Source organism: Ranitomeya imitator, chromosome 6, assembly GCF_032444005.1.
Source record: "Ranitomeya imitator isolate aRanImi1 chromosome 6, aRanImi1.pri, whole genome shotgun sequence".
Taxonomy (NCBI): domain Eukaryota; kingdom Metazoa; phylum Chordata; class Amphibia; order Anura; family Dendrobatidae; genus Ranitomeya; species Ranitomeya imitator.
In genome coordinates, this window is record NC_091287.1 from 389,999,474 (window position 1) to 390,026,474 (window position 27,001).

The 27,001-nt window shown below is 42.6% G+C and overlaps 1 protein-coding gene across 2 annotated transcripts in view; it reads left to right on the forward strand.

The window, feature by feature from the left end:
* MYOM1 (myomesin 1) overlaps positions 1 to 27,001 on the forward strand; it is a 198,613-nt gene that overhangs the window by 109,526 nt on the left and 62,086 nt on the right. Inside the window, exons 15-24 of one of the 2 annotated variants that reach the window (XM_069731145.1) lie at positions 459 to 642; positions 815 to 989; positions 2,410 to 2,531; positions 6,912 to 7,178; positions 19,421 to 19,617; positions 20,611 to 20,737; positions 23,807 to 23,991; positions 25,395 to 25,509; positions 25,603 to 25,762; positions 26,056 to 26,162. In XM_069731145.1, coding sequence (XP_069587246.1) covers positions 459 to 642; positions 815 to 989; positions 2,410 to 2,531; positions 6,912 to 7,178; positions 19,421 to 19,617; positions 20,611 to 20,737; positions 23,807 to 23,991; positions 25,395 to 25,509; positions 25,603 to 25,762; positions 26,056 to 26,162 — 1,639 coding nt within the window. The remainder of the gene's footprint in view (positions 1 to 458; positions 643 to 814; positions 990 to 2,409; positions 2,532 to 6,911; positions 7,179 to 19,420; positions 19,618 to 20,610; positions 20,738 to 23,806; positions 23,992 to 25,394; positions 25,510 to 25,602; positions 25,763 to 26,055; positions 26,163 to 27,001) is intronic. The other variant, XM_069731146.1, reaches the window with a different exon arrangement.

A 27,001-nucleotide genomic window follows, 5' to 3' on the forward strand; every position in this document is an offset into this window, starting at 1 on the left:
GGTCCATTCCTATACATACATATTGGGAGAGATCTGTCAGGGAAATAAGACTGGGAGAAGCCGCAAGGAACCCACATTGGACTAGTCTTGCAAGGTACATAGTTTCTCCAACGCTGCATCTTCTCAGAGAAAATATGCACGGCTGCCATAATGCAGCCAGGCTCTCATTACTGATGTCTGTGGTTCAGGCAGCATTAATCTCATTATAGGTTTTCTTTAATATGTTATTCAAGAGTATAAGAACCCGTGAGAGAAACCTCTATAGGAACTGTACTTGAAGACATTGGTGGCTGTTTAATAATACGAAAAAAAGTGCTGCATAAAATATAACATTTAACACCTGGGCAGGTAGGAAAACTCATGTGCTTACTATGGCTTGATGAGGGTGAAATGAGGCGCTACTGTATGTATATAGCTGTACATGACCTTTAACCGTGTACTCGTTCATGCTGTTACAGAGCGTCGCTGGCACAGAAAACTGGCAGAGAGTCAACACAGAAATCCCAGTGAAGTCTCCAAGGTTTGCTCTCTTTGATCTCGCCGAGGGAAAGTCTTATAGTTTCAGAGTGCGTTCTTGTAACTCTGCAGGAGTGGGGGAACCCTCAGAGGCAACCGAGTCCACTGTAGTGGGTGACAAACTTGGTAAGTGATATCAGTGAACACAGTCATGCATCAGGTTAACAAGTGTAGGTCAGTCAAAGCTTTGTAGCTTTTATTCATTTGTTCAGATAATTTATTAATTCACAAGAGATACTGTATATACAGGATGTTCCTTCTGCAACATGAAAGTAACTCCTAACATATCTCCATGTAGACATCCCCAACCCACCGAGTAACCTTGTACCTACAAGGAACACAGATACCTCTGTAGTTCTTACATGGACAGAGTCCAAGGATGCCAGAGAGCTGGTGGGATACTACATTGAGGCCAGCATTTCAGGATCCGGCAAGTGGGAACCATGCAACAACAACCCAGTGAAAGGCACAAGGTAACCAATGTTCCTGCTAGAGTTTAGCCATTGTCTTATATGTTTTCCTTAAACATAGTATTATAGATACATTACCATTACCAAGCATATGAATGATCTCTATTAGAGTACGTTCCCACGGTCAGTAAAAGCTGTGGCAGCATCCAGATGTTACAGCATAATGGATGGGATTTCATGCTCACTATGCGTGCATCGACGCCAGCAGCTTACCTGCTGAGATGGACATGCGGCGCGTCTTTCCAGAACACAGCATGTCGGTTTATCTTGTGGAGACGCTCAGTCTCCGCAAAATAAATTTCACCCATACAATGTATTGGATGCGGTGATTCTGCACGGTTCAATAAACACATGCGGAATCACATGCGTTCAAATGCCGGCAGCGCTTTAGATGCAGCGGATATGTGCTGCATCCAATGCGCTGCCGATTACTGACCATGTGCACCTACCTTTAGACATTGTCAGCAACCCTCACTGTTCAGCTGATTAAAGAGGCTGCAGGGCCCTGAAACTAGCTCAGCAGGTTGTGTAGCAGTTGTAAGTGGTACTGTAGCTTTCTGCCTGCAAGTGAGTCCAGGTTCTCTTAGGCGCTATTCGGGGCTGCAACAGAATGTATTAAGCTATCCATATCTGGAGCGCTGCAAAATTATGTATCAAGCTAACCAAATCCGGTGCCCAACAACACAATGTATCAAGCTAACCAAATCCGGTGCCCAACAACACAATGTATCAAGCTATCCAAAACCGGAGCCCTGCAACATAATGTATCAAGTTGTCCAGATCCGGTGCCCTGCAACATAATGTATCAAGTTGTCCAGATCCGGTGCCCTGCAGCCCCTTCAGTCAACTCATTGGTGGGGTGCCTGGAGTCAGACTTACACCAGACTTGCTGTTGTTGAGCTTTTGTAAGGATAGACCTCCCTTAATCTATCACATTTTGTATACCCATGAACGTTGTCTAGGTTTAGATTTTTGGCACAGCAGATGACCTAATTGTAGGTCCAGAATTACACAAATAGGTTGTTGCTTTTTTTTTTTTTTTTAAGAAACATAACCATTCCTGTTCATGAGATGTCTTGGTATTTACTTTATGTGAATGAACGGCAATATCAGACACATGTACACAAGTTGTACTATTTTGGGCAGGAAGGAAGGGGAAAACAAAGAAGTCAAGAAATTCAAGAAATCTAACCCCTTTAATCTCTAAGCTCTGGAGATAAGAACCACAAATGGTTTATGTGAGTTGTCACATGTCCTTTCCTTGATGTAATTTTCATATTTATAACAAGTCCGATGGAGATGTTCACATGTTCATAGTGAGGTTTATGCTCTTGCGTTCAATGTTCGTGCTCAGTTAATATATTTATACATATTAACTCTCGTTCTTGTGCTACAAATGTGTTTGCTTCTCTGCTGCACACAGATTTGTTTGCCATGGTCTTCTTACTGGTGAAAACTACATTTTACGAGTCCGAGCTGTGAATGCCGCTGGCCTTAGTGGCTATTCTTCTGACTCAGAGCCAATAATAGTGAAAGCTGCCATTGGTAAGTGTTGCTCATCAATGATAACCAGATTTGGTAGTTTGTTGTACATTTACAAAGCGCTTTCCTTGCTTTCATTGGTATAATGATCATTTAATCAATGCTGTCGCTTTGCACCATCACTCCACATCTCCTTTCCAATGTCGATTTAGCACAATCCAGCCGATGTTATTTGTGCTGTTCTTTGTGAGTACACATTTCCACCACCAGTGATGTTCTTAGCCTCTCACCATGTCTGAAGTCACATCTCTTCATCCTATGTAGAAGAAATCCAGATTTCATAGCCCAGTATGTGAAATCCATTCCTAATGACTTTGCACTTGCACTTCTGCACATTGTCATGCCTGTAAATAATCTACCAGTTTACTGCATATTGCACGGATGTATTTTTGCTGCATGACACAGCCATAGTTCATTTCCACCTATGCTAACAGCTTGCAATTGAATATTCTGCCTTTTTCTAATTGTCTGTTTCACATTTTGCAATGTGAAAGAAAGCATCATGACTATTATTTGAATGGAAACCTTTCATGAGGATTTTTACACCTCAAACTAATGTATGCACAGGCACTTTAATGCTGATTACATCCATTGTTATGAATAGGTAATTCAGAACCACAATGGACCTTGAAGTTCAGAGCACACAAGTGACCTGACAAAAACCACAAAACATAGGACGAGCTCTGAGACATGGAAACTCTGCTGACCGCAATCCCTAAACCTATCAAACCACACTAGAGGTAGCCGTGGATTGCGCCTAACGCTCCCTATGCAACTCGGCACAGCCTGAGAAACTAGCTAGTCCTGAAGATAGAAAAATAAGCCTACCTTGCCTCAGAGAAATTCCCCAAAGGAAAAGGCAGCCCCCCACATATAATGACTGTGAGTTAAGATGAAAATACAAACACAGAGATGAAATAGATTTAGCAAAGTGAGGCCCGACTTACTGAATAGACCGAGGATAGGAAAGATAGCTTTGCGGTCAACATAAAAACCTACAAACAACCACGCAGAGGGGCAAAAAGACCCTCCGCACCGACTAACGGTACGGAGGTGCTCCCTCTGCGTCTCAGAGCTTCCAGCAAGCAAGCAAAACCAAAAAAGCAAGCTGGACAGAAAATATAGCAACAAAAGTAACACAAGCAGAACTTAGCTTATGCTGAGCAGACAGGCCACAGGAACAATCCAGGAGGAAGCAAGACCAATACTAGAACATTGACTGGAGGCCAGGATCAAAGCACTAGGTGGAGTTAAATAGAGCAGCACCTAACGACTTAACCTCATCACCTGAGGAAGGAAACTCAGAAGCCGCAGTACCACTCGTGACCACAGGAGGGAGCTTGATCACAGAATTCACAACAATCTATACCTTCATTGTAGAAATCCATTTAGCTATTTCTGAGAAATCCAGCATTGAAATTGTATGAAAATGAGCTGCAAGTGTTTCAGGGTGGGACGCTGCACTTGCAAGTCTCCTGCCCTTCCTCCTTATTTTCCTCCCACCACCTGCTGTCTGTGTCTGATTGACAGTTCAATCTTATTTCTCTGACCAGTCAGGCAGACACAGGAGGCAGATAGCAGGCAAGTGCAATGTCCCACACCGAACAACTTGCAGTTCATTTACATGCAGTTTCAACTTTGGATTTCTCAGAAACAACAAAATGAATTTCTACAATGAAGTCATGAATTTGATCAAAAACATTTTGTACATGCATGCCATTAAAGGGAAGGTGCCACCAGTTTTCTTGAATTTTGTTTTTTTGTGAAATTAAGCTTAAAATAGTAATTAAAATGTATTAATGCAATGTTTGCAATGTTTGCAAACATTTCTATATGAAAAATATTATATATTTTTTTTACAAATATACATATTTACCACTAGGGGGAGCTAATGCTGCTACAATGTTAGAGATAGGGTCTATTATCTCCTATGTCCATGGGGTGCCGTAATCTGACACTGATAGTGCCCTGCTACTGCTGAAAAACCAAGATGTCAGCCCCCAGTGCATTCTTTAAACTCATATAACACATGAAATCTGTATCACATGCATTTAAAACTTGGTTATAGCAGCATGTTATGCTACATTACAGTGATTTATTAATGATCTACAAAAGCGGTACCTTCCCTTTAATTTGCAGTATAAAATCTTCATGACAGGTTCCCTTAAAGTATAACTATTTTTGCCCAAAATTAAAATTTCAAAAAAGAATATGGAATTAAAGAGATTTATCTAACTACAGACATAGATCATCATTTGATCAGTGGCGTCCTGACTAGTGTTGAGCATTCCGATACCGCAAGTATCGGGTATCGGCCGATACTTGCGGTATCGGAATTCCGATACCGAGATCCGATACTTTTGTGGTATCGGGTATCGGTATCGGATCAATAGGGATGTGTAAAATAAAGAATTAAAATAAAAAATATTGATATGCTCACCTCTCCGGCGGCCCCTGGACATCACGCTGGTAACCGGCCAGCTTCTTTGTTTAAAATGAGCGCCTTTAGGACCTGAGAATGACGTCGCGGCTTCTGATTGGTCGCGTGCCACCCATGTGACCGCCACGCGACCAATCAGAAGCCGCGACGTCATTCTCATTCACAAAACTCCTAATTCTAGGAATTAAGGACCTGCGAATGACGTCGCGGCTTCTGATTGGTCGCGTGCCGGTCACATGGGCGGCACGCGACCAATCAGAAGCCGCGACGTCATTCGCAGGTCCTAAAGGCGCTCATTTTAAACAAAGAAGCCGGCCGGTTACCAGCGTGATGTCCAGGGGCCGCCGGAGAGGTGAGCATATCAATATTTTTTATTTTAAATCTTTATTTTACACCTCACTATGGATCCCAGGGCCTGAAGGAGAGTTTCCTCTCCTTCAGACCCTGGGAACCATCAGGATACATTCCGATACTTGATGTCCCATTGACTTGTATTGGTATCGGATATCGGTATCGGCGATATCCGATATTTTTCGGGTATCGGCCGATACTATCCGATACCGATACTTTCAAGTATCGGACGGTATCGCTCAACACTAGTCCTGACTGACACTTCATTAATTTACAAATGACAGTAAAGCGCTATTGGCTAATTATAGCCAAACTAGATGGTGGCCCGATTCTAACGCATCGGGTATTCTAGAATATGCATGTCCATGTAGTATATTGCCCAGTTACGTAGTATATTGCCCAACCACGTAGTATATTGCTCGGCCACGTAGTATATTGCCCAACCACGTAGTATATTGCTCGGCCACGTAGTATATTGCTCAGCCACGTAGTATATTGCACAGCCCACGTAGTATATTGCTCAGCCACGTAGTATATTGCCCAACTACGTAGTATGGCTAATTATAGCCAAATGCTGTGTTGCTTTGACTCTAAAGAAGCTGACAGGATCCTTATTGGCAGAGTGCATTCCTAGAGCCCCTGCCGCTTCATTCTATTGCTGGAGAGTAGTCACAGCAGTTGGACCCTGACGATCAGACATTGATAACATATCCTAGTAGTATGTTGTTATGGAACAGCCACATCGTTGATGGCCTTGTATTATGTCCCGACATGGCAGTTGCTTTGAAAGTGGGCCACCATTGTGATGTCTTGCAATTGGTACAAATACATTTCTCATTTAGGCACTAATTACTTTGTGCTATGCATATTGCATACAATCCGGTAGAATGTAGATTGTTATATTTTTTATAGTTTTTTACCCCAGTGTCTACCAATATTTGGACAGCAAAACCTGATGCCCTCAATTCTTAGAGGTTTTTGGCATACACCATAGTTGACAATTTACACACAAATTGTATGTTTCTTTGTGAACCTATGTAATTTGACTGAAACTGAGGTTCACAAGGCTTAAGGAAGGAGAACTCTGTCATTCGTCACGGTCACTTTGGTTTCTGTATCCTTGTGTTATGTTCCATCTTCAGACCTGACCTTTGTAAAACTCAGTTTTGCCTGGTGTGTTCATGTAGTCATCAAACAGTGAAAAGCATAAAGCTACGTCATCTGCTATGCTGATATGTTCATGCATGTGTGACCTCTAATATTAGTTTGCCCAATGACTAACTTATATTTCTCTGAATTTATAGATCAATATATCATGTATATATTGTGCATGTTCTGTGCTGAATTGTTGTGACCACTAAAGAACAGAGGGCTTCTCTATAGCATCCAGGACTGGATTCTGTCTGTAGGGATTCACCCCATTAGTTTTAATATGAGGTATCATTTTGGGAGGCCGTTTACTGACCTCCAGTGTGTTCTTAGCATCCAGTCCCGGTTGTACATATCAGTCCCCTGTTACTTAGTGAACAAAGTGATAAATGTAAAATATATAATCTAATAGCAATGTCTTTGTTATCTTCTGGATGCCGTAGGGGGAGGATTGCCACATGGTGCGTGCCCTGAACTGAGTGCTAGTGTTGATGGACTAACAGACTCCCCTGCATGTCGGGTAGTCAAGCATGAGTCCACACAGCAGTCCCCCATCACAGATGCATTACCCAATAGCAGTGATAACACCAAAAATATCTCACCCAGTAAAAGTGGTAAAGCTGGACCCGCAGGAGTAAGTAAGATAAGTGCAAGTAATGAGTCCGAGACTCCCACACACTCACCACAGAATGAAGGAGCTGAGCATGAAAGTAAGTGTGAAACCACAGCCGCCGGCCCGCTGACTCCATAAGTGATGGACAATCCAGATCATTGAATATATGGCGATCAACTGCTAATACGTCTCGTCATCTCTTTATTGCCCAACATCAGAATGATCAAAAATGGCCACGCTACAGCTCATACACCACCATTGGTCCACCACTGGATACATGGCGGGGTGGTACAGTTTTACAGTGTGAAGTTTGTAATCGATAAGTTGTTAATTAATAGTAATTAGTATAATGGTTCTTGATATCTAAAAGTGGTATTGTAGTATCTGCTGCAGAGGTATTATAATAATCGAAGGGTTTGGTAATAAACTTTCAAGAAAAAAAAGTCCAACAATGATAGCTTTATATAGTAGTAATAGTAAGATTGTGGCTGCTCTTGTCCTGCAATATCATCACATATGATTGCATTATAGTGTAAAAGTAAGGCCTCTATTACACATCAGTTTTTTTGTTCATGTGCCATCCATTATCTTTGCGGTTATATCACATGTTTTCTCACTTCTCCCTTTTTTTTTGTGGACTGGTTGTCCATGAAAAAAAATGGAGACATTTCCAACTTTGAGTCGTGTTGCAGATCAAATGCACCAATGCAAGTCAAAGGCGCTGTGAAAAAAACTGATAGCACAGTCTGTGGGCTGTCCGTATTTTACTGTTTAGTGGGTAGGAAATACAAAGATTTTTTTCAGCAGATGAGAAAAACAAGAATTTGTAAAAACCGATATGTGGACCAAAAATGGGTCCAGCACAATGAAAAACCAGAGACCATTTTTCACATATGAGAAAAAACAGATTTGTGAAACCAAACTAATTGGTAAATAGTGGAAAGTACACAAAACACTGTGGCACAGTTTTCTTCAGTGATTTTTAAGCTGTGTCGGGAGGTCCAACCAAGCTGAGTTGCACGAAAGTAACAGTAGCGCTATTGCCAGCGCCTCTGCATGGTGTCCCCTTCCCCTTCCATGCAGGGACGACGGCTTACTCACTGCCCCAGCCCTCAGCGTGCTACTGCTTTTTGTGTATGTAAGCGTGTGCCCCTCATTCTTAAAGGAGCAACTTGCTCATATACTAAATCACTCAGCTTGTTGCTGAGAGGCATTTAGAATAATTAGTACACCTGCAAGCAGGGCCGGCTCCAGGTTTTTGAGGGCCCCGGGCAAAAGAGCCTCAGTGGGCCCCCCATTAACACATAAAGTGCCACAATTCATGATCGCATATAAACACAGCCATGTAGTATATAACACAGCCCATATAGTATATAGCACAGCCACGTAGTATATAGCACAGCCACGCAGCATATAACACAGCCATGTAATATATAACAGCCCACGTAGCATATAACACAGCCACGTAGTATATAGCACAGCCCACGTAGCATATAACAGCCCATATAGTATATAGCACAGCCACATAGTATATAACACGGCCCACGTAGTTTATAGAACAGCCATGTAGTATATAGCACAGCCCATGTAGCATATAGCAGCCCACGTAGTATATAACATGGCCCACGTAGTATATAACATGGCCCACGTAGTATATAACACGGCCCACGCAGTATATAGAACAGCCATGTAGTATATAGCACAGCCCACGTAGCATATAACAGCCCATTTAGTATATAGCACAGCCACATAGTATATAGCACGGCCCACGTAGTTTATAGAACAGCCATGTAGTATATAGCACAGCCCACATAGCATATAGCAGCCCACGTAGTATATAACATGGACCACGTAGTATATAACACGGCCCACGTAGTATATAACACGGCCCACGTAGTGTATAGAACAGCCATGTAGTATATAGCACAGCCCACATAGCATATAACAGCCCATATAGTATATAGCAAAGCCACATAGTATATAACACGGCCCACGTAGTTTATAGAACAGCCATGTAGTATAAAGCACAGCCCACGTAGCATATAACAGCCCACGTAGTATAAAACACAGCCCACGTGGTATATAGAACAGCCATGTAGTATATAGCACAGACATGTAGTATACAGCACAGCCCCCCTCCCCCCAAGAGTGGCCCCATAGTCCAGTACTCACTGTTAGTTACAGAAAAAAAAAACACTCCTCACCTCTCAACGTTCCCGTGCCGCGCTGCTCCCTCCCTGCTCCGGTCTCGGCGGCTGCCGCTGCACTGCCTGACACACAGCGAGTGCGCGATGATGTCATCGCGCACCCGCAGCGGCAGTGTCAGAGACAGAGTGGGGAATGATGGGAGAGGGAGCGTCAGGTGACGTTCTCTCCTCCATTATTTGCTTTGAACTTTAGCAGCAGACGCCGGTAAAGTTCAAAGCGGTGGCGGGGGAGTTGGCGCTTGCGACAGGTGGCCCCCCTGCCTCACAGGAGCCCCATAGCAGCTGCGTGATGTGCCGCTAGCTGAGGGCCCCTGGGGGAGCAGGGCGCGCTGGCAGCTGCTTGCCCCTAACGCCGGCCCTGAATGGGCCCCCCTGTCTCGCCAGGGCCCCGGCACTTGCCCGGGTATGCTGGGTGCTGACGCCGGCACTGCCTGCAAGATCGCTCCCAACCAATTGTTGTGAGTCTTCCTGTATAAAAGACTCTCTTTCCCTTAGGAAGTTGCCAAGCAACTAGTTGAATAATTAGTGAGTAAAATGTGCTACTAGTGAGTTTTGAAGTCCCATGGTCCAGGAACGGCCAGTGACTTAACCACATATCCTGATCCATTAGAAGACACGCCTGAACATCATACCCCAGTCCGTGTGTGGCCAAACCCTAATCCAGTATCCTAGACCGGCGTGTCGCAACCGAGCCCGAATTCATGTCAATAACTGTTCTGTAGAGGTACCAGAACTTACTAGTCTGAACAGAGACCTAGCCATAATCCATGTCATCGAACTGGACCTCTGGGATCTACCTAGGAATATGGTACCTGATGGCTGCCTAAAGCTCTGCCTGTCTCCACCATCAGGAGCTCCAATGAACACCAGGTAGCTGCTTAGCTATGACCCTTCCTGGGCAGGCCTGGCCCTGTGACACATTTGGTTAACAATCCTACATGCGTCACCGTTTAAGAGACTACTCTGCCATTTCATGGCCACCATGCTCCTAACTTTAATTTAATTTTGACTGTGGTCCATTCCCCAGGGCTACTTGCTATCATTGTCACATCACTTGGTACCATTTCTTTCAAGCATAGATAAATATAACTTGCAATTATAGTAGACCTCTTGCTTTCAGAGCACAAATCTTTCACTAGATACACAGGAGGAACAACTCACTTATGCTCAAACCCCCAGTTACACACATGGCCCTATTTTGTGTCACGTTGTCCACAGTTCCATATCTCTGCTAGACTTGGAGAATCTCCCCTTCAGCAGGTCTCAGGCCAGTCAGATTCTGTCCTCTGTATACTCCAATACTCAGCCAAATATTCTAAGTCTGTCCAGCAACTCCTTGTCTCACAGTGGCTGCGTTCGGTCCCATTCCCAACACCACTCCGATTCTCAAGGTCTCTTATTCTTTGCCTCTAGCCCAGGAGTCTTCCTGCGGCCAGCCATGCTGGCACGGTTAGGCCCATCGCCATGTATATCAAGGGTAAACAGGTTCACCATACAAATGGTGGACACAATGGGGACACAGCCACCTGGCCAACAGTAAATTTACTATAACGGGAATCTATGTGGATAACCCACTTACAAGCTGGTTTATTATGGGGCACGTTGCCATCCTTGCATTTCTACAACTAGGTCTTTATGACCTTTTTATAAAGAGGTTCAGCCGGCACATAAAATATTGACATGTATTGTAGTCTGTCTATAATGGAGGATTGAATTCTAAATATCCACTGTAAAGCTTAATTGTGTGGGAACCCGGAATATTTTGCAAACCTATCTTAATGTCACTCGTGTACTTACACTGCATCTTTCTGAATGTATCGCTGCATGTGAATCATGTCATCCTGATATGGGATCCATTATCCGAGCAGTTTCCCATCCACACAGTGCTGTTACAAACAAGCTGCTTAAGAAAATTGAACGTAAAAACTGAAATAAAGATAATAACTTGTGGCATTACAATCGCAGTCTTTACAATTTTAGGAACATTTTTCTAGAAATGTTTCTGATCTAAAACTACAGCTATGATGCAGGAAACCCTCTGATTTGATCCCATAGCTGGCAGTAGATCCCTGTACACTAACCAATAAGTCAGTCTGTACCTGTTAAAGCAGATTTGTCACCAGATTTCACAGTACCAACTGTATAAATTATTAAAAATGCTTGATCAGGCTGGTGTCATTAACTTTGAAAATCAATATCCTGATATTAAAATGAGACTTTTATAGATTCATTTTCACAGCGATAGAGTTTATGAACACAAGTGTATTCAGACTCCACGCACCTAGTCTGACTGACCACCGCAGCTTGTACTGAGCAGTGTGGGATCTCAGCCGCAGCGAGGAAGGACACTGAGGATCTGTCAGTCAGGCTAGGTATGCTGGGATTGAGATTGAAATTTAAAAAAGGATTATACAGCTATTCTGACATGAATTTGCAAAGTACGGTAAGTACTCCAGTCTCAACAGGTCTAGATATCTATTTAATCATGTATGCGCATTGCATTGTGAAATCTGGTGACAAATCAGCTTTAATGTCATATATTTGGAGTCTTTGTGTTAATGATAAATGTATTGAAAACACAAAAGTTTTCACTAAAAGTTGTTCAAAGTTTGCATGTTACTGCACCTGGCACCTGTCGTGAGCTATTGAACAAATAAAATCAAATTTTAAAGTTTTTTTGATTTTTTGTTTTTTTAGATTTGATAGACTTCCAAACATTGTGCTACATGATTTCCATAGCATTCCTAATAAAACTTGACACATAGGGCATGAGTTACTGACTACACTGTCTAATACATTCAGCATGCATATCATATTAGTCTCCATCATCACTCATTGTCCCCTGTGGACTCATAATAATCTAGCTGGAGTGAAGCTGGACAGAAACAGCGACTCCATATGAAATACATCCACATTAGATCAGCGCTCACAGTCTAGTCTATGGAGCCTTAGGATAGGCATGATCAAACTCCACGATATGACATACAGCTAGGGTATGCCATATATATCTTACTAGATGGTGGCCCGATTCTAACGCATCGGGTATTCTAGAATATGTGTAGTAGTATATAGCACAGCCCACGCAGTAAATAACACAGCCCACATAGAATATAACACAGCCCATGTAGTATATAACACAGCCCATGTAGTATATAACACAGCCACGTAGTATATAGCACAGCCACGTAGTATATAGCACAGCCATGTAGTATATTGCACAGCCACGTAGTATATAGCCCAACCACGTAGTATATAGCACAACCACATAGTATATAGCACAGAGATGTAATATATAAAACAGCCCATGCAGTATATAACACAGCCCATGCAGTATATAACACAGGCCACGCAGTATATAATACAGGCCACGCAGTGTATAACACAGCCCACGCAGTATATAACACAGGCCACGTAGTATATCGCACAGAGACATAGCATATAGCAACGCCCATGTAGTATATAACACAGCCCATGTAGTATATAACACAGCCCATGTAGTATATAACACAGGCCACGTAGTATATAACACAGCGCACGTAGTATATAACACAGCCGACGCAGTATATAACACAGCCCACAGAGTATATTACACAGCCCACATAGTATATTACATAGCCCACGCAGTATATAACACACCCCACGCAGAATATAACACAGCCCACGTAGTGGATTCAGTTGTCTTCTTATGGAAGCATCATAGTCAGCCATAAACTGTAACTGACATCCAATGCAACCTCCTTAGGCCACGTTCACACGTTCAGTATTTGGTCAGTATTTTACCTCAGTATTTATAAGCCAAAACCAGGAGTGTAACAATCATAGGAAAAGTATAATAGAAACACGTCACCACTTCTGTATTTATCACCCACTCCTGGTTTAGGCTAACAAATACTGATCAAATACTGAACGTGTAAAAGTGGCCTAAAAAGGAAAGTGCATCCGACTGTGACCAAAGGAACACGATGCTGCCACTTCATTCTAGTAATCTACATGGTCACACCTGTTCATCAGCCACTGATCGGACACTTGTGGCAAATTCTAGGAATATGCTTTCATTGAGCAATAAACTACTTTATCAAACTTACTTATAGTGCAGTGTTATGCAGATAGCAGATGCACACAGTAGAGGGAGAACATAGCGAAGATGGAAGCTCACAGCAAACGCTAAAATTCCTCCCACTCTTTTTGTGTTGTGTAACATCACCACATCCAGGACATAACCTGCACTTGATTTCCTTCACCCCTTCTTCTAGAAAATGTTTTCTGACTTATCACTTTCTTGTTCTCAAATGCTGCAATATCTGTTAAATGAAGGGGCTCCACCCAAAATAGCGGAACTATGGATCTTTGTAAGTTTTGGACTACAGATGTACAGTGCCTTGCGGAAGTATTCGGCTCCCTGGAACTTTTCAACCTTTTCCCACATATCATGCTTCAAACATAAAGATACCAAATATAAATTTTTGGTGAAGAATCAACAACAAGTGGAACACAATTGTTAAGTTGAATGAAATGTATTGGTTATTTTAAATTTTTGTGGAAATTCAAAAACTGAAAAGTGGGGCGTGCAATATTATTCGGCCCCTTTAACTTAATACTTTGTTGCGCCACCATTTGCTGCGATTACAGCTGCAAGTCGCTTGGGGTATGTCTCTATCAGTTTTGTACATCGAGAGACTGAAATTCTTGCTCATTCTTCCTTGGCAAACACCTCTAGCTCAGTAAGGTTTGATGTGAACAGCAGTTTTCAGCTCTTTCCACAAATTCTCGATTGGATTGAGGTCTGGACTTGGACTTGGCCATTCTAACACCTGGATACGTTTATTTGTGAACCATTCCATTGTAGATTTTGCTTTGTTTGGGATCATTGTCTTGTTGGAAGACAAATCTCCGTCCCAGACTCAGGTCTATTGCAGACTCCAACAGGTTTTCTTCAAGAATGATCCTGTATTGGCTCCATCCATCTTCCCATCAATTTTAACCATCTTTCCTGTCCCTGCTGAAGAAAAGCAGGCCCAAACCATGATGCTGCCACCATTATTCGGCCACTTTATTTTCAGTGCAGAAAACTCACTCCAGAAGTTCATTGTGGATCTCTGAAAGATCCAATGTTGTCCTAAATGCCTAATGATGATAAATATAATCCACCTGTGTGTAATCAAGTCTCCGTATAAATGCACCTACTCTGTTATAGTCTCAGGGTCCTGTTTTAAGCACAGAGAGCATCATGAAGACCAAGGAACACAACAGGCAGGTCCATGATACTGTTGTGGAGAAGTTTAAAGCTGGATTTGGATACAAAATGATTTCAGAAACTTTAAACATCCCAAGGAGCACTGTGCAAGCGATAATATTGAAATGGTAGGAGTATCATATCACTGCAAATCTACCAAGACCCGGCCGTCCCTCTAAACTTTCATCTCAAACTAGGAGAAGACTGATCAGAGATGCAGCCACGAGGCCCATGATCACTCTGGATGAACTGCAGAGATCTACAGCTGAGGTGGGACAGTCTGTCCATAGGACAACAATCAGTCGTACACTGCACAAATCTTGCCTTTATGGAAGAGTGGCAAGAAGAAAGCCATTTCTCAAAGATATCCATAAAATGTGTTGTTTAAAGTTTGCAACAAGCCACCTGGGAGACACACCAAACATGTGGAAGAAGGTGCTCTGGTGGGATGAAAACAAAATCGAACTTTTTAGCAACAATGCCAAACGATATGTTTGGCGTAAAGGCAACACAGCTCATCACCCTGAACACACCATCCCCACTGTCAAACATGGTTGTGGCAGCATCATGGGTTGGGCCTGCTTTTCTTCAGCAGGGACAGGGAAGATGGTTAAAATTGATGGGAAGATGGATGGAGCCAATACAGGATCATTCTTGAAGAAAACCTGTTGGAGTCTGCAATGATCCCAAACATAAAGCAAAATCTACAATGGAATGGTTCTCAAATAAATGTTTCCAGGTGTTAGAATGGCCAAATCAAAGTCCAGACCTCAATCCAATCGAGAATCTGTGGAAAGAGCTGAAAACTGCTGTTCACATCAAACCTTACTGAGCTCGAGCTGTTTGCTAAGGAAGAATGGGCAAGATTTTCAGTCTCTCGACATACAAAACTGATAGAGACATACCCCAAGCGACTTGCAGCTGTAATCGCAGCAAATGGTGGCGCAACAAAGTGTTAAGTTAAAGGGGCCGAATAATATTGCATGCACCACTTTCAGTTTTTGAATTTCCACAAAAATTTAAAATAACCAATACATTTCATTCAACTTCACAATTGTGTTCCACTTGTTGTTGATTCTTCACCAAAAATTTATATTTGGTATCTTTATGTTTGAAGCAGGATATGTGGGAAAAGGTTGAAAAGTTCCAGGGAGCTGAATACTTTCACAAGGCACTGTATCTATTTGGTGCCTACACCCTAGTTTTTCAATATGTTTGCACCATCACAATTTCTATATTTCAAAGATTAACAATGCGAGAATGTATATGCCTTATATCAGCTTTATGCCTGTCTTTGTCCTAATAATTTGTGGTCCTTTTAAAATTGTGAAAAGGTAAGTAAATAAGTAATATCCATATATTTAAAGGGAACCTCTCACCATGAAGAAAAAATTTAACCTGCAGATATGGGGTTAGCCTGCAGGTTAATAGCCTTACTAACCTGCGCGGTGCTCGCATTTAACCGCTGCAGGGAGAAAATGGTGGTTTCAGTTACGGGGATGGCACTGGCATGGGTTTAGTCTGTGTATGCAGAGGGCGACTGTAACCGCGCCCCCGGTCCTGACTGACATGGGCTCAGCATTGGGGCCGGCCGGCTGTCAGTGAGTGAACCCCCCCGTGACTGAAACCGCGGAAACCTGCAGAGCCCGTGTCAGTCAGGGCGGTGTTACATCTGTCACTCAGAGCGGTAGTTGAGACAGTGCCACCTCCGTGACTGAAACCGAAAGCTGCTGGCGGAAATAAAGTTCATTTTCTCCTCAGCATTCGGCTAAGTGTGGGCGCCGGTCAGGTTAGTAACACTAATAACCCGCAGATTAACCCCATATCTGCAGATTAATAGCTATTTTTCTGGTGACAGGTTCTCATTCAGTATTACATTAAAATATTTAATGATTCATTTTTGGGGGTTTTGGTATGTAAATCAGCAAGACAGATACTGGTAATTGATAATTCATTAGATTGCTGTGCAGTAACTCTTAAAGCACTGCCTCTGTCATTTTACTTATACTGTCATGGCATTAGTACAAAAGTCATCCAGAAAGGTCATTCAAGGTCAGAAGTATCTAACCGTGGAACTGGCATATAAAATAGGACCGTATACCATAAGTGTTATTCTCCAAGTTCTAGAGATCACATGTAAGGTTACGAGAGAACAACCACATCACATTATGACTTGTTAATGACTGCCGGATTTATATATGCCTTTAATGTATTGTATAAGGTAAGTGTGGACTTACTAAGGTGCAATGATTGCAATGATATAATGTATGAATACAAACATGTCACAGATTTCATTTATGACAGAAATGTGGCATCAGTTGTATATTTTTCTATAGCCAGAAATTGAGAATTTTACCAGAAATGGTCATCTTATTTTTAGCTCTCCCAAATTAGCCCTCCTAAAACTCAAACAGCATGGTGATGACGTGGGTCAATTAAAGTCTCATTCTATAGCAAATAAAAATATGCTCCAGCACAACGGTAATGATGACGCACATTATCAGTTATGTCAATATACCAATTAAGAATATTACATTGTACTTAAAGGGTTTTTCCAGACACAGATTATTAATGCATTGTAAAACCTGTTAGAAACTAGGACATTTCATAATTTACTTGCTGTAAAACTCTGCTTTGTTCCTGAGCTGTAATGCATGTTCATGTGACCTTCATACTTTGTGCTACAGTCTGTTCTGAGCACAGAGGAGAGAGATTTCATGTCTGTGCTTTGATTGGCTCAGCAGTGTGCTGTGCATGGTGATGTCACAGGGGGTGTGGCTTGTTGGCCTCTGCAAGCTTACAGTGACTGGAGATGTGTGCAGGGAGGAAGAGAGCTCAGGGACATTGCAAGCCCACACAGAACATGTCATCTCATTTTGTGCTTTTGGCCAGAGGGAGTGAGCTATGTGATCCAGAGTACTAGATTATATTATAATAAATCACAACATGTATGACTGATTGCTCCCTTACATTACAAGAAGCCTGTGTGGTGCCTGTGTCAGCAACTGAAACATTATTGACTGCAGAAGAGTGTCAGGACAGCATATACTAGGTGAAGTGGGAAGAATGTTAGGAAGGAGAAAGTGTGTGCAGCAATTTATTATTCTTGACACTGCACAGGAGGTGTAAGGCTACTTTCACACTAGCGTCGGCCCGTTGCAGTGCATCAGGCCGACGTACCGACGCATCCTGTCTCAACGCTGCACAACGGTGGCAGCGGATGCATTATTACAACGCATCCGCTGCCCCATTGTGAGTTGCGGGGAGGAGGGGGCGGTGTTCCAGCCGCGCATGCGCGGTCGGAAATGGCGAACACGACGCACCAAAAAACGTTACAAGCAACGTTTTTTGGTGCCGATGGTCCAACGCAACATGACGCAGTCGTCGCACGACGGTCGCGATGTGTGGCAATGCGTCGCTAATACAAGCCTATGGAGAAAAAACGCATCCTGCAGACAACTTTGCATGATGCGTTTTTTCTGCAAAACGACGCATTGCGACGGAGACCAAACGACGCTAGTGTGAAAGTAGCCTTAGGATGGTGATTTGCAGGTGGAGTGGGCAGGCACTGAGGATGGAAATGTGTGAGCTGTGGGACCGACACAGCTCTGCCTCCTGGTAAATGTAGTCTAGAGGCACAGAAGGAGAGCTGGATGGAAGTTCAGGTTATAAACATTGCTGAGAGAGTGTGCTTCGATATTGCGTTATCCGAGCATGCTCGGCTGTGATTTGAATAGCGCGGGGGCTCAAGTAATATGTTCGAATCCCCGTGGCTGCAGGATTCGCGTATGTTAGACGACCACAACACATGCGAGGATTACCTAAAAAACAAGGAATCCCCACATGTTTTGGGGCTGTCTAAGAGCCACAAATCACGCAGCCATGGGGATGAGAGCATAGTGCTTGAGCTCCCACGATACTCCGATCACACCAGAGTATGTTCTGATAACGCTATAACTGAGCACACGCTCTCATCACTAGTTATAAGCAAAGGATGGCTGCAGGGGGCTGGAGAGGAGGTAAAAAACAAAGATAAAGGCAACAAGATGATTTGGGAACTCATTACAAGGACAGCCAGATTGCTGTTTTTTTGTTGTATGTGTCTGGAAAACCCCTTTGACCAATGTTCATATTATTGTAAGTTATATATCCCTATCCATCATGTATTGAAGTTGGATTTCCGAATGCCAGGAAACCCACCAATCCATTTTCTCTACTGTGATGCTCAGGAAAATTCAACACAACTCCATGCAAGGAAAGCGGCTATGCTCAGTTCCTTGCACAATGAATGGCCAGGATCTTGGTCACTTTATTTTCAGTCTTCACCAATCGTAAGATATGGCATAACTTTATTAGGTAAATTGTTTCTTCATGTAAGAAAGCCTAACATTTATTACAAGAATTAGTGGATTCAGGAACTTCTCTTAATTTCCATATAAAAAGTAAGAATTGAATTATTGATATAATACAATGATTGCCATTATGAAGGATCCTTGCACCTGATTTTCACTGTGCATTGTCACTGGTCCTATCGAACGCTCACTATTAGGCTTTATTCACACACCAGTTAATTTGATCAGTATTTCATCAGTATTTCTATGACAAAACCAGGAGTGTCTCCAAAACACAGAACAAGAGTTAATCTTTCCATGATATTATTTCTCTGCACGTTCCGCTCCTGGCTTTGGCATAGAAATACTGAAGCGACATACTGACCAAATAGTGATGTGTGAATGAGACCTAACATGTATAATTCACTTGCTTTTTTCCGTCACGTTTGTACAGTTGACTTTCCTGACACGGCTTCATTCAATATTAATGTGTTTTTCATCCTAATACGACTGTTAAGAGAATCACAAATAAACCAAACCTACTTGTCTAATGTTCATATGAAAACAGCGGTTCCCTCTGCTCCTTATGACATCACTGTTCTCGAGAGCGTGCGCGACTCTATGGTGATTGGTTGGAAGCAGCCGAAATTCACTGGAGGTGTGGACATTCAAGGATACTACATCAACTTTCGGGAAGTTGTGAATGCTGTCCCAGGAACGTGGAAGGAGGCCAATATCAAAGCCATAAGTGACAGAGCCTACAGGGTAAATATTACCGTTATATACCTATGTGCATATAAACCTAATCAGCCAAAACTCCAGGACATATCCAAGCATATTATAATGCTGAATATCTGTAAATGGTCAGATACGACTTGCTTTTGCATTCATTCAATCTAGGAATATTTAACCTTTTACTCACTCATGTAACTGTTGAAGTGGTTATGCCAAAACAACATATCATTTATCTTTGGTTGGTTTCTGACTGTTTTGAACACCCATCAATGATGAAAACTGGACTTCTAAAGACCCTGTATGTGAATGAAGAGTTACTGAGCATGTGTACCCATTGCTCTGCTGTCTATGGTCGTTACTGGAGCAGTGGTCGCACATGCTCAGTAACACTTCACTCACACAGCTGGCTGAGATCCTCTTTTTCTGGATCAGTCGGAGTCTCGGCCGTTAGACCCCCAGCGATTATACACCCCCTGAATAGATGATAAATGTTGTATATTGACAACCCATTTAGGGCTATGTTTTCATCTTGTTAGAGACCTACATTTGCTGTGTATGCCTGGGAACCTCCCAACCTACACACGAAAGGGACCCGTAGGGCGCTATACATTCGTAGGATGTTAAAATAGTGTCCATTGTGCTGGTATATGCCGGCATACTTTTTTGGTTGGAAAGAATTGCTTAGTAGACACTCTATTTTAGGAAAAGTCGTCCAGTAAAAAAATGTATACTGCACATACTTAATAACGGAAGAAAAATGAGTGCGTAGGTGCCATATAGTGTTATATGGCAATACAGTGCATATATCAGAGCCTTCTATTGGACATATAAATCAGCAAATTCTTTGTGAATATGCCTATAGTAAAAGGCTGAAAAACAGCCTAAATGTAGGGAAATGAATCGTGTAACATTCAACAACATGATGGTAAATGTTCTACAACTCGTGTAACAATTGCTCGATTTTCTAATCAGATAAGATCAGATTACAAAGTGTGATTTAATATCTGTGATTTTCTGCTGCAGATTCTGAATTTGAAAGAAAACACAATCTACGAGTTCCAAGTAGCTGCGTGCAACATAGCGGGGGTGGGGACACCGTCCCAACCAAGCAAACCATTCAAATGTGAAGAATGGACCATTGCTGTGCCAGGTGATACGCCATTCGTGTCATACATAATCTCCAATCCACGCTGCTTTTATTAATCCTGCGTGTATTATCAAAAATGAGAACGCTGTAGACTGGTTTCACACATTTTTATAGCATTTTTCAGAAAAAGAAAACAACATTTTTGCGCCACTTTTCCTACCATGTTTTGCTACATTTTTAAAGTAAATACCAATACTGTCAATGTAGAACAAGTTATGCACACTGTGCAAGCTTTTTGTAGTGTTTTTTTCCACTTTTTGTGTGCTTTTTTAAAAATGCTCAGGCATTTTACCATAGATTTCTTTATAGAAATTTAAGATATGTATGGAAAGAAAATATACATTTTTGTCTAAAAAACGCCTAGAAATATATTTGCGGTAAAGCTTATGAATGGTAAGAGCACTAAAATAAGGACATTTTTTCAGAGCCCGAAGTCGTAAGTCATATTATTCATAAGAATATATAAAATAGCTGGTTACATTGATAAATCCAATAAAAATGTAATAAAGCCAAGCAGAGTTCTATAGTGTAAATATCCTTGTTAACAAGTGTGTGTTTAGGTGGTAAAGGATGGTGTGCGGCCCATCAGGTGATCTGATCACTCTCTTAATTATATCCCAAAATAAATACTTATTTTTGTATGGAGGTTTCCTGCAACACTAAGACGGGTGGTCAAGGGTTGCAAATTACAACATGTCCACAGGGTAGGCAATTACAGTCCACAGGGTAGGCGATTACAGTCCACAGGGTAGGCGATTACAGTCCACAGGGTAGACGATTACAGTCCACAGGGTAGACGATTACAGTCCACAGGGTAGACGATTACAGTCCACAGGGTAGGCGATTACAGTCCACAGGGTAGGCGATTACGGTCCACAGGGTAGGCGATTACAGTCCACAAGGTAGACGATTACAGTCCACAGGGTAGGCGATTACGGTCCACAGGGTAGGCGATTACAGTCCACAAGGTAGGCGATTACAGTCCACAGGGTTGGCGATTACAGTCCACAGGGTAGGCGATTACAGTCCACAGGGTAGGCGATTACAGTCCACAGGGTAGGCGATTACAGTCCACAGGGTAGGCGATTACAGTCCACAGGGTTGGCGATTACAGTCCACAGGGTAGGCGATTACAGTCCACAGGGTAGGCGATTACAGTCCACAGGGTAGGCGATTACGGTCCACAGGGTAGGCGATTACAGTCCACAAGGTAGGCGATTACAGTCCACAGGGTTGGCGATTACAGTCCACAGGGTAGGCGATTACAGTCCACAGGGTAGGCGATTACAGTCCACAGGGTAGGCGATTACAGTCCACAGGGTAGGCGATTACAGTCCACAGGGTTGGCGATTACAGTCCACAGGGTAGGCGATTACAGTCCACAGGGTAGGCGATTACAGTCCACAGGGTTGGCGATTACAGTCCACAGGGTTGGCGATTACAGTCCACAGGGTAGGCGATTACAGTCCACAGGGTAGGCGATTACAGTCCACAGGGTAGGCGATTACAGTCCACAGGGTAGGCGATTACAGTCCACAGGGTAGGCGATTACAGTCCACAGGGTAGGCGATTACAGTCCACAGGGTAGGCGATTACAGTCCACAGGGTAGGCGATTACAGTCCACAGGTTAGGCGATTACAGTCCACAGGGTAGACGATTACAGTCCACAGGGTAGGCGATTACAGTCCACAGGGTAGGCGATTACAGTCCACAAGGTAGACGATTACGGTCCACAGGGTAGGCGATTACGGTCCACAGGGTAGGCGATTACAGTCCACAAGGTAGGCGATTACAGTCCACAGGGTTGGCGATTACAGTCCACAGGGTAGGCGATTACAGTCCACAGGGTAGGCGATTACAGTCCACAGGGTAGGCGATTACAGTCCACAGGGTAGGCGATTACAGTCCACAGGGTTGGCGATTACAGTCCACAGGGTAGGCGATTACAGTCCACAGGGTAGGCGATTACGGTCCACAGGGTAGACGATTACAGTCCACAGGGTAGGCGATTACAGTCCACAGGGTAGGCGATTACGGTCCACAGGGTAGGCGATTACAGTCCACAAGGTAGGCGATTACGGTCCACAGGGTTGGCGATTACAGTCCACAGGGTAGGCGATTACGGTCCACAGGGTAGGCGATTACAGTCCACAGGGTAGGCGATTACAGTCCACAGGGTAGGCGATTACAGTCCACAGGGTTGGCGATTACAGTCCACAGGGTAGGCGATTACAGTCCACAGGGTAGGCGATTACAGTCCACAGGGTTGGCGATTACAGTCCACAGGGTTGGCGATTACAGTCCACAGGGTAGGCGATTACAGTCCACAGGGTAGGCGATTACAGTCCACAGGGTAGGCGATTACAGTCCACAGGGTAGGCGATTACAGTCCACAGGGTAGGCGATTACAGTCCACAGGGTAGGCGATTACAGTCCACAGGTTAGGCGATTACAGTCCACAGGGTAGACGATTACAGTCCACAGGGTAGGCGATTACAGTCCACAGGGTAGGCGATTACAGTCCACAGGGTAGGCGATTACAGTCCACAGGGTAGGCGATTACAGTCCACAGGGTAGGCGATTACAGTCCACAGGGTAGGCGATTACAGTCCACAGGGTAGGCGATTACAGTCCACAGGGTAGACGATTACAGTCCACAGGGTAGGCGATTACAGTCCACAGGGTAGGCGATTACAGTCCACAGGGAAGGCGATTACAGTCCACAGGGTTGGCGATTACAGTCCACAGGGTTGGAAATTACAGTCCACAGGGTAGGCAATTACAGTCCACAGGTAGGCGATTACAGTCTGGTAGCTGCGAGTCCCACTTCTTGGACCCTACTGAACCAGAATTTCACATGTTAAAGTCTATGAGACGGACTTATCTGACTTCATCACGGTTTCATTCAGATGGAGAAATCAGCACTCTCATGAATAGTGGGGTTCACAGTGGTGAGACCCCCAGCGACCAGGTGTCTGTAATGTATCCTGTGGACAGGCGATCATCTGAAATCTTTAGACAGCACAAGATGAGATAATATTGTTCACCATGTTTATTTTTGCTGCCCACAGGACCACCGCATGAGCTCACCCTCTCTGAAGTCAGGAGTAGCTCTATGGTTCTCTTGTGGACGACCCCAGTGTATACTGGTCGTACTCCAGTGACTGGCTTTTATGTGGATATTAAGGAAGCAAATGCCCCAGAAGAAACCTGGAAAGGTGTGAATGAGAAGCCAACTTCAAATACATACATTAAGGTATGTGTTTAAGATTTTTATGTACACCTTACAGCTCTATTTTTTGCCGCTTGCATGTATTACTGCTACTTATAGATAGATATGGATGGTCGGTAGATTTCTCATTTTAATTTTGACTCACAGTAAAAGTGAAACTCTTGACTTTTAAAGGGAATCTGCCAGCTATTTAATCTGGGAGCAGTATAATGTAGGGTCAGAGAGCCTGATTCCAGTGATGTGTCACTCGGCTGTGTGCTGTAGTTTCAACAATATTCTTATTTGGGGGATTTTTTAACAATTTATGGGAAGGGGATTATAGTTATAGACAATAAGGTGAGTAATAAAACATAACACAGTGATGTAAAACTTGTTCTATTAAACAAGTAAGCAAAAAGATATATTCAAAGAAGAATCAGCAGAGAAAAAAAAAGGTTAATGCAAGAGGAAAAGAATGTGGAAGGAAAAGTTAGGAAAGGTAGAGGGGAAGGAAAGAAAAGGGCATAGGAGAAGGTTGGATCAGATTAACGTGGAGAGTGGGGACAGGGGAAAAGATCATCCTTATTGAAACAATATTTATAATAAAACAATTTTCAATTTGCTTAATTAAAAATGTAATTTTTCTTGGCAAATAATAAAGCTTTTAACCTAAAAGAGGGCATTCCGACTTGAGGAAAGAAATAGGGTCCAAGATCACCATGTGGAATAGTATTTTTTTAAAGAATTATTATTTATTATTATTATTTATTTATATAGCACCATTAATTCCATGGTGCTGTACATGATAAGGGGTTACATCAAAATACAAATATCACTTACAGTAAACAAAACTAACAATGACAGACTGGTACAGAGGGAAGAGGACTCTGCCCTTGCGGGCTTGCATTCTACAGAATTAGAGCGTAAAAATGTTCAAAAGAATTATGGGTAGACATAGTTTTCATTATTTCTGAAATGGAGGGAACATCTATTGATTTCCACTTAGATGCTATAAGTAGTTTTGTTACAGCAAATAGATGAATTGCGAGATATTTAATTTTAAGGAAAGTCGATTTGAATCAAGCAAGAACAAAACCAGTTGAGGAGACTGTGCTGTAGTTTCAATACAATCAGTGTTCTCTAAGCAGGAGATTATCACCACAGGACTAGGTCTCACGTGCAGGTCAATCCAGCTAGTCTGTATAACCCACCACTGATTGGCAGCTAATTGACAATATGTAGGGGACACAAGAAGCTGCCGGTAAGTGGTGTTCCTGGTTATCTACAGTAGGGAAAGCAGAGATTCTATCAAAGCTACACCAAGCAGGTCTATAAGTGACACATCATTGGAATCAGGGTATCTGCCCCTACATCATACTGCTCTCGGATTACATGGCAAAAAACTGCTGTCAGATTCCCTTTAATGAAAACAAATACTTATCTTTCAGATCCAAAACTTAAAAGAAGGTGTTCAGTATGTGCTGAGGGTAAGAGCTGTGAACCAGGCTGGAGTAGGAAAGATATCTGATGTGACAGATCCAGTCCTTGCTCAAACCAAACCAGGTTATTATAAAGATGTTTCCAAAAATTCAAAGTATTAATCATGTAGAACAACTCTGACAATGACAACTAATGCTATCGTATCTGACTTTTTAGGTACCAAGGAGGTGCATGTTGAGGTGGATGATAATGGAGTCATTTCATTGAACTTTGAGTGTGATCAGCTTACTCCAGACTCTAAATTTGTGTGGTCCAAGAATTATGAAGCAATAGGTGATGATTCTTCTAGGGTGGATATCGAGACCAAAGGTGGCAGGTGAGCAGTAGTGCATTCAGACCACGATCCCTACATATCATATATACTGAGCACCACTTCTCTTCTGGCCATATTGGTCAGTGATGTAAGTGACAGATGCAAGTATAATGTCGTGTAGGGAATGAGTGTAAAAACGGAAGGAAAAAACCTCTCTTACTAGCATAGAGCAATTTGCCATAAAGGAAGTGAGTGAATATACAAAAATGGTTTGACTCCCAGAATGGATATTTTAGAAAATCAGTTTTAAAACATTGATTATGTTTCTGGATTAAACTTTTTCCAAAATCTCCCAGGACAAAGATCTCATTCAAGGACCCTTCAGAGGAAGATATTGGCATTTATTCCTGTGTTGTTACTGAGACTGATGGTATTTCATCAAGCTATACAATAGATGAGGAAGGTAAATAAAATATACGGTATATACAGTATATAATTTTCTACAATATGACCGATGTATTTTTGAGGTTTGTATTTAATTTGCAAAAAGAAGAGCTGCTCTCTGTAAATGTAGCTTAATGGCTACAATGAAAAATTATGCAACCTTTCACATCACGCACGGGAAATGGGAATTCTTTTTAATTTTCAAGATCTTTACCTATATATACATACATATATATATATATATATATATATATATATATATATATATATATATATATATATATATATATATATATATATATACACACATACATATATATTTATATTGTAGTGCAGCACAATTGGTGCAGTGTGACAGACAGGCTGTGACCCAGGAAATGTTCAAAAGCAAAGTCTCTTTTAAAGGTCAGCATACTCACAACAGAAGTAAATAGGATCCTCTGAGTCAGAGCCGGAAAACAAGATAGTTCGGAACAGGGACCAGTTACCGTGGGCGACTGCACCAACTTGTATGCTAAGGGGTGGCAGGCTTTTTGGCTCCGCTTAGGTTCTGTGTTGCTTCATACAGCTGAAGTTCTGCATGCTTGCAAAAACCAAACTGACACACCCAACACTCTCTCCTGCAGGGGTTTTTACCAAAGAACTTGTGGCCGCAGGCCACATGGAAAACCCGGGCCTGGGGAGGAAACGGACCGCTCCACTACTTTCCTGTAGTCCGTTTCAAAGTTAAAACCATGACAGGTTTTCCTAAATCTGCCTTGGACAAATAGCTTACCCAAGTCTAACATACACTTTAATTCTGCACTGCAATCACAGCTATGCGTGTGACTGCAATGCACTCCCGTGGCCTCACTATGC